Genomic DNA, 8,938 nt, shown 5'->3' on the forward strand with positions numbered 1-8,938 from the left:
TACAAATACTGGGAACTGGAGAATATTGAATTAGGTATAAATAATATTATTTAAATATAATATAAAAATAATAAATATAATTATTTTTTAATTTATTGTAATTTCTATATATAATAATTTTAATTTTATAATAATATTATATATTTATATATAATTTATATATATCTTTATAATAATATTATATATTATTAATACAAAATAATTCTAAATAATTTTATTTTATATATTTAAAAGAAATCAATAATTAAAAATAAGTAATTAAATTTAGTTCTATTTGAATATCGCTCCAACCACTGGTCATCAAGAAATGAACCAATAAGAATTCTGTTAAATTATTATTCCCAATCTTATATCATATCAACAATAGATAAAATGAAGTAATTGCTGACGTGAGGTTATGTGCGTATGGTATGGCTAAAGCTGCCACGGCGTGGCGCTTTGTTGGTTGAGCGTGGTCAGCTCTGATTGGCGATTGCATACTAGCCAATGAGCACCCTCCATCTGTCTACCTTAGCGGCCACTAACTCACCAACCACATCCACGAATCGAGCATTATCGGCTAGTTCGTCGTAGAATAAGCATCATCGTCGATTGGACTTTTGTCGTCCCGGCGTTTGAAAATGCGATCTTTCTGCTCATTTTTGCTTCTGTTGGCGATTACAATCGCCACAGCAGAGATCTACTTTGAAGAAAAATTTCTTGATGGTAAGTAAACATTTTGAAACATTTCCGATCGTTTCATTTTCAATTTCCTTACTCCATTTCGAAATCATCTATTTCGGATCAAACAGAGTTCAGAACAGTTTATAAGATTTTTCTGCCAATTTTTTGTGTAAAAACCACATCAAAGTCATTAATTGAGATAATTCTCAATGGGTTAATTGTGAAGTACTTTCCAGAAAATCTGATAATAGACTCTAGGGGAGACCGAATAGTGTATTTCTCCTTGGTAACCACACGCCCTTGCCTCGATCGTTTCCGCAATGCTGTGCACCCGTGTATACGAATTTGTGCATAATTAATGTTCAATTTCATGATCGAGCGTTGGAATTGTTTATGATGCCATATGCCTGGTGAAAAAATCGAAGTTAATGCGAACGTGGCATGAGAACCATCATCTCGTGGCAAAGGCCATAAGCATACGGTTTGCGTTTCGCCGACATGACGCGCAATCGATTGGTTGATCTGTAGTGAATGCTTCAAGAAATAAACTTGTCTATGCTTCGAAAATATGTTAACTATGTATCGCGATTAATTCAATTCAAGATATAAATATTCGATTATTATCGAAAATTAGAACTTTTTTATAAGATAATTGAAAAAAATATTGATTTTAATTTTAATATTTGAGATTAATAATTTTCCGAGTATTCTAAATTTCTATAAATTAAAATTTATATAATTAAAATTTTTTTATTATCATTTATTTTTGAAGGAAAAATTAGAAATATAGAAAATTAATTGTTATTATAAAATTATTTATTATATTACGATTATATTCTTATGAAAGATTTTTTTACAGATTCCTGGGAAAAAAATTGGGTGTATTCTGAACATCCTGGAAAAGAATTTGGAAAGTTTATTTTAGGGCATGGAAAATTCTGGAATGATCCAGAGAATGATAAAGGTAATAAGCAGAAACTTGTTGTACAATTAATAAACTCATATAAAAATTATTTATATTATTAAAAATATTGAAAATAATTATAATTTAACATAATTTATATGAAATTGTACTTTTATTTATATTATAATTTTTTTATCTTATTATATTTATTTATCTAAAACAGGTATCCAGACATCTCAAGATGCAAGATTTTATGCCTTAAGTAGAAAATTTAAACCATTCAATAATAAAGACAAAACACTTGTCATTCAATTTACTGTTAAACATGAACAGAATATTGATTGTGGTGGTGGATATGTTAAAATATTTGACTGTTCTTTGGATCAAAAAGATATGCATGGTGATAGTCCATATCAAATTATGTTTGGTAAGAATAATTATATTAAATAAATATTAAAAATCCGAGCCTAGAGTCATTGGTTATATCTTGATAATTATATACTAGTGCTAATGGATCTCGGAGAATAAATTCTTACTTATGCCCTGATTATAGTAATTATACATATTTCAGGCACCAGTTAAGATACATTTATATTTTGTTAATTATATATTGAAAAAATAATAAAATGTTTGATTTAGCAAATGTATTGAAAAAATTTTTAAGTATTTGTCTAAAAATAAATATATAACTTGATATGTTTCTAGCAGAATTTATAATTATTTATAAATTAATTTTTGCTAAATATATGCTTTTTTACAGGACCTGATATTTGTGGACCAGGAACAAAGAAAGTTCATGTGATCTTCAGTTATAAGGGAAAGAACCTTCTAATTAATAAGGATATTCGTTGTAAAGATGACATTTATACTCACTTATATACTTTGATTGTCAAACCTGATAATACATATAAGGTAAAAAAAATGAAAGATAAAAGTATAATGAAATTACGAAATATATCAAACCTAGAATTACATGTTCTCATTAATTTACTTTAATAAATAGATATTCGAGGATCTTGAACAGTAATGATTATTTTCTGTGTAAAATATATATATATATATATCTATATATTATTTTCTGTGTATATATATATATATATATATATATATATATAAATCACATTATTTTTTTAAAATAATAAAGAACGATATTCCATAATTCGTTTCAAAATTTGGAATATTTATTGAAATTTTCAAATTTTCATATTGGTTTTCTAGGTTCTAATTGACAATGAAGAAGTGGAATCTGGTGAACTAGAAGCAGATTGGGATTTTCTTCCACCAAAAAAAATTAAAGATCCATCTCAGAGCAAACCTGAAGATTGGGATGATAAACCTACCATTCCTGATCCTGATGACCAGAAGCCAGAAGATTGGGATAAACCTGAACATATTCCTGATCCTGAAGCTACTAAACCTGAAGATTGGGATGATGAAATGGATGGAGAATGGGAAGCTCCAATGATTGATAATCCTGAATATAAAGTTAGCTATATATAAATTAAACAAATGATTAAAATAAATATTTATTTTAATTGATTTTTTTATATTAAGGGTGAATGGAAACCAAAACAAATTGATAATCCTAACTATAAAGGACCATGGATTCATCCAGAAATTGATAATCCTGAATACACACCTGATCCAGAATTATATAAAAGAGATGAAATTTGCGCTATTGGTTTTGATCTATGGCAAGTGAGATCTGGAACAATTTTTGATAATGTTCTCATCACAGATGATCCTGAAGTTGCTCGTAAATTTGGCGAAGAAGTTTGGAAACCTACTTTAGTAAGTTTCAGTAACAAAAAAATAAGGTTGTGATCAAAATTAGTAGAAATAATATAATGATGTCAAAGGCGTTGCTGATTCTAATGAATGATAAAAAGCTGGAATTCCTCGTTGCTGAAGTAACATAGCTACTGCCGTGTTTTTGAATATAAAATAACATAAATTTACACATGTGATTTTACACATGTTTTAGGAAGGTGAGAAAAAGATGAAAGAAACTCAAGATGAGGAAGAAAGAAAACAAAGACAAAAAGAAAGCAAAGAAAATGAAGATAATAAGGATGATGATGATGATGAAGATGCAGATGAAGAGGAAAATAATGTCCCTGATACTGAAGTAAGATCCATTTAAAAAATATTAATAGCAATTCTTTCTTCGTTCGAATCTATGATGATACTATTTAGCTCTGATTTAAATTGATTAATAAAATGGCTGGAATTCCTCGTTACTGAGAGTGATATTAAATAATTCCTTTTTTTTTTTAAATTTTAAATGCATTATTAATACTTTTTTGTTTTTTTTTTTCAGGAACATGATGAATTGTAAATAATGTGTCGTAATCGATACGAACACAGACTGTATTCCAGGAGCTGTGTAACCGCAATACGCACTAATTTTCCATGAAAAACACAAAAGATTATAATAATGAAAAAAAAAAAAAAAGAAAAACTAATCATTACCAAAAAATCAACGGATTCTTTTAAATTGAATAAGTAAAAAAAAAAAACAAATTATAAAACTTGTAAAAAATTTTTTATGTCAGTGAATTTTTCGAAGTTTCTTCATCTTTTTTTTATTTTTCTTTTATATTTAAAATATGGCCTCATTTTCATAGCCTAAACTTTTTAATCTAATCTTCGATTATTCGATCGTGTTCCATGAAATTCATTAGTGAAAGGTTACATCATAAATATTAAGTGTCCAAAAAGAAGTCAAAGTGCTCATTATGTGTTATCAAAATACGTTATGTGAACGTAATTATATATATGGCATTATATGCTGTATGGCATATATACATCAGAGTCATCTTGCCCTATATCCCTCCCATGGCACAGCTCCAGAAAAAGACTCTAAGTTGTTCCGTTTTTGTTTGTCAAGTGTTTTTATATACAATTGAAAGATAATTGAGATGTAATTTAATGATGCTATATTATATATATATAAATATATATATTATATATTATTTCGATTTCCGTACAGTGTACGCGCGTATTAAAAAGCTCGCTCCAGTTAAAATGTAAGAATGATCGGATGTGTGCAAATATGACTGAATGAAATATAAATATAAATACGATTGGTATGATTATGTATTAATAAATACAAAACCAAGTAACCAATGTAATAAAATAAATAAGTCTTTTCTAGACATGCTCAGGCTGTTTATTTTCGCCTTTTGATTATATATAATATAGCTTGATAATACTTCAAAGCCAAATAATTTAATGCATAAATATCTCAAATATTATCACAATTGTTAAATAACAAAAATATTCATAGTATGTGTAACATACAAATTATATTAATATGGAAATGCAAAAGTTTGTGTTTTTTCATTATTATCTTGTATCTACATTTCTACAGAAAAGAATAGTAATAAATAAATTTTACGATACCATTGGTATCGTATACAATGTTTCATGTGCACCTAACTGTTGAGTTAACCAATCTAAACCTTGTGTAGAACCACAATCATTTGTGATTAATGATGAACCTTGTATATGCCATGCTCTACCACAACATAATTTTTGCAAACATAAGATTTCAGTTAATTCTTCAACACTGGCGCAACCACTGACATCCTATAAAATAAAAAAATGATAATAAGAAAAAAAAACAATTACAAATTATAAAAACTAAAAAAAAAAAAAAAGTAATTAGAAAAATTGATAAGATTAATCAACTATCATTTGAGCAATACAAATATATAAATATAAATAATCTATTTTACCTGTTTATTAGCATATATGAGAAACAAAGCATCCTTCAATTCACGTTCATTTACAATTTTTGATAATTCATTTTGCGCTTCTTTAAATCTAGATCTATCACTAGCATCAATAACAAAAATAACAGCCTGTGTATTATGATAGTAATGTTTCCATAATGGCCTGAATTTTTGCTGTCCACCAACATCCCATAAAGTAAATACTAGATTTTTGTACTCTAGATTTTCCACATTGAAGCCAATTGTAGGAATTGGCGGTCCAGAAAGCGTAATACCTCTCATAGCTGATAGAATGCTTGTTTTTCCAGCACCATCCAACCCCAAGATTACAACACGCATATCAATTTTTGTACCAATATGTACTCTATTATCCTATAAATAAATTTATATGCATTGTGAATTATTTTTTATAAAATTTATTATTTAACATTAAAAATTTATGTTAAATATTTTTGCATTTTATCTTTCAAATCAGAAAATTATATTAACAATATCAATTTCTGATTTTTTGATTCAATGATAATATTCAATGATATCCAGTACATACAATACATGATAAACGTACCCGACTGAATATTATGGGTATAGAAGATTCAGGTGTGAGAAAATCAGGATCAAGTTGAGCATAATGTTGTTGTTGTTGTTCCAATGTAGTTAACACTTCTTTAACTTTTGTTGCACTACTTAATAATTTCCAATCTTCAGAATCTAAAATGCTCTCACATTGAATACACACATCAGCTACCTGAGATCTTGTAATAGTTAAATCTTGTTGTTGTTGTCTCAAAGCGCACAATCTCTCACGTGTTTCTGTTTCAACACAAGATATAGCTGCATTTTCTTGATCAGCTAAAAGAGCTCTTAATTCCTCAAAGTGTTGACGTACTCTTTGTCTTGCATCCTCTATTGTCCATCCTTCTAATTCTTGTATCACTGTTTCTAATAATAATAATTGATATGAATTTACTAATTTTGTCTTTACATTGAAGTTATATTTTTTAATAAGAAATTAAAATAAAAATAATAATCATACCAATTCTATTTGCTGTATCTCTCATACTCTCCATAAATTGAGTCATTTTCTGTAAAGCAGTGATTATAGATTTTCTAATATTTTCTGCCTCAACTTCTACCAAAGCTAACTGCAATTAAATAAGATAGTAGAACTAATTATATTATTATGCAAATTATTTTTATTACCTTATGTGTGCTATGTCTACCATAATCCTTGCATAAATAACACATAAGAGAATTATGACAGCCTTCCTGAGTGCAAGTAAATTCTGCTACATGTGTTGTATGTACTGGACATTTAGGTTTATCTTTTGGTTTCTCTGATAGAGGTACACGTTTATGTTTGCTTAATGTTTTTGAAGAATGAATAATACTATCACAATTTTCACATAAGTGAGTCATACAAATTGTACAATATAATACTGCAGTATGAGCCTCATCTTCATCACAAGATTGACTAGATTGAAGTCTTTCCCTTTCAAGTAACAGTAGTTTCTCACTATTAGATTGTTCTAATCTTTCTAATAATTCAATCAAAGCAAAATTTTTCTTCAAATTATAAATATTATTCTGACTAATGCCTGTTGGTTGTCTATCAAAAGGACACAATAAAAACTGTTGATCTGTCATACAAGGTCTCAATCGCAAAAGACAAGAATGACATACTGTATGACCACAATGTAACAATCTTGGTACTTTTATTCCATCAATAGTAAATACTTCTTCACAAACACGACATTCTAGCACCTAAAAATTGAAATTATTAAAATTATTATATTTAAAATAAAAAGTAGAAATTTAAATTATAGTTTATTATATAAAAATTTATAAATAATAATATAAAAAATATTTCAAATCAGTATAGCTTACATTTGTTCTTACAGTAGGTTTCAAAGTTTGCTTAAAATATTTGTTCAGATGATTTACGTTATTAGTCATGATAATTTTTTAACAAAAACTGAAATAATATATATTTTATTATATAATATATATCCTAATAATACATAAAATATTATTAGAAAAAAGAATAATATAAATTAATATAAGTAAGCAAACTTAAAATAAAATATTTTCAAATAAATTTTTATTTAATTCTTCATACTTTCATTAAATGATATTTCAGGTTAATAATATGAAATTATAGTTGACGTTAAAACATATTTTTATACATAACAAAATAATATTCTTTTGAATTTAACCGAAATATTATACATTACGAAACATTTAAATCAATAATAGTATTTAAAAACATAAGTAAATAAAAATAAATATTGTTATTTATAATAATTGTAATGTAATTTAACATTTATAATATAAATTAGAAGTTCAAAATATTCTCCTATACATATTTAAATACACTGCATTATAGATTTTGTTTAGTTATACAATGAAAAATTATTATTTTACATGAATTTAAAAAGTTAGTAAGTTTCATTTTATTTTATTTCATTTTAATTCATTTTATTATTAATATATTATTGATTACTATATATCAATGAATTAAATTACGAAAAATGTACACAAATCAAAACGCGAAACAAATAGATATTGCGATTTTAGTTATTGGCTAATGACATATTTATATCAAAATCAATATATCATTGTTACATATATCATTATTTATCGACATAACTTTTATATTTATTCAACATCGAATAATTCCATAAATAAATTAATATAAGGGTAAATATCTTTTTATTTTACATTTTTGAATTATAAATTGATCTTTATTTTCCTTATATATTAAACATGTGACTTTATTTACGTACGCATTTCTATATGTTGTATATATATATATATGATCATTTAATATTATTAAATCTAAAAATCTATTTTTCTAATTATAAATTTTATAAAGTCTCTAAATGATATAAAAATGATTATTGATTAATAAGTTTATAATTTGTAATAAAGATTTATAAAATCATGAGAAGCTATAACTAGTAATTTCTAGTAACTTTATGTTTTTGAATAAAAGTCTGATAACTGATTTACTATTACCCCGACTGTGCTTGTACTTGTTCGAAGCAGACGATTCATCGCCATTTTGTCAAAAAAGCTAGACGTAATAACAAACAGTACGAAATTATAAAAATGTCAGCTATAAGAACAGTTTTACGAAATTTTATAAGATCTTTCAAAACTACTACTGTAAGAAAAAGTGAAGATCATGGACCGGAAGGTTTCCCTGGTGCTGTAAGTAAAAGTAATATTTTATTATATAATGCGTATTATGCGTAATATATTACTAATATTTAATTTAATATTTTCTAATAAAAAATAAGAGGCATATAAATTCTAGATAAATTAGTCTTGAAATTATCATTGTATTCTTTTTTAACCTATTCTTATTTTTACTATTAATTAAATTGATATAATAATATTATCTTTATATTTCATATAATATTATTATCTTTATATTATTTTATATTTATCTTTATTATTGATTAAAATCTAAAAATTAAAAAATTTTATTATTACAGAATCTTCCAATAAATATCCAAAATAGATATGTGTTAACTGCAACTTTCATTCTTTTTTTTGGAAGTGGATTATCTCTTCCTTTCTTAGTTCTTCGTTATCACTTGCTGAAATAATATGTAAGAATCTTATTAATATA

General features: G+C 25.7%; 2 protein-coding genes across 8 annotated transcripts; one reads left to right on the top strand and one right to left on the bottom strand.

Moving 5' to 3' along the window:
* Positions 1-372: 372 nt before the first annotated feature.
* Positions 373-4,725, top strand: LOC108003097 (calreticulin). Its single transcript, XM_017065199.3, has 8 exons — positions 373-705; positions 1,523-1,627; positions 1,791-1,994; positions 2,328-2,479; positions 2,786-3,052; positions 3,122-3,358; positions 3,552-3,695; positions 3,888-4,725. Exons 1-8 carry the CDS (start codon positions 621-623, stop codon positions 3,903-3,905), a joined length of 1,212 nt encoding a protein of 403 aa, XP_016920688.1. The 5' UTR covers positions 373-620; the 3' UTR covers positions 3,906-4,725.
* On the bottom strand, positions 4,717-8,058 carry LOC108003067 (E3 ubiquitin-protein ligase TRIM23). Of its 7 annotated transcripts, none has more exons than XM_062078001.1 (7): positions 7,952-8,058; positions 7,189-7,276; positions 6,505-7,065; positions 6,338-6,446; positions 5,870-6,243; positions 5,308-5,676; positions 4,717-5,158 (listed from the first exon to the last, which is right to left on the bottom strand). In XM_062078001.1, the coding sequence occupies exons 2-7, from the start codon at positions 7,255-7,257 to the stop codon at positions 4,964-4,966; spliced, it is 1,677 nt and encodes a 558-aa protein (XP_061933985.1). In that variant the 5' UTR covers positions 7,258-7,276; positions 7,952-8,058; the 3' UTR covers positions 4,717-4,963. The 7 variants fall into 7 exon arrangements, with proteins under 7 accessions (XP_061933985.1, XP_016920650.1, XP_061933986.1 ...); XM_017065161.3 differs by lacking the exon at positions 7,952-8,058 and adding an exon at positions 7,726-7,905; XM_062078002.1 differs by lacking the exon at positions 7,952-8,058 and adding an exon at positions 7,839-7,894.
* Positions 8,059-8,938: the final 880 nt, after the last annotated feature.

The sequence above is a fragment of the Apis cerana genome, linkage group LG8 (genome assembly GCF_029169275.1).
Source record: "Apis cerana isolate GH-2021 linkage group LG8, AcerK_1.0, whole genome shotgun sequence".
Lineage (NCBI taxonomy): Eukaryota > Metazoa > Arthropoda > Insecta > Hymenoptera > Apidae > Apis > Apis cerana.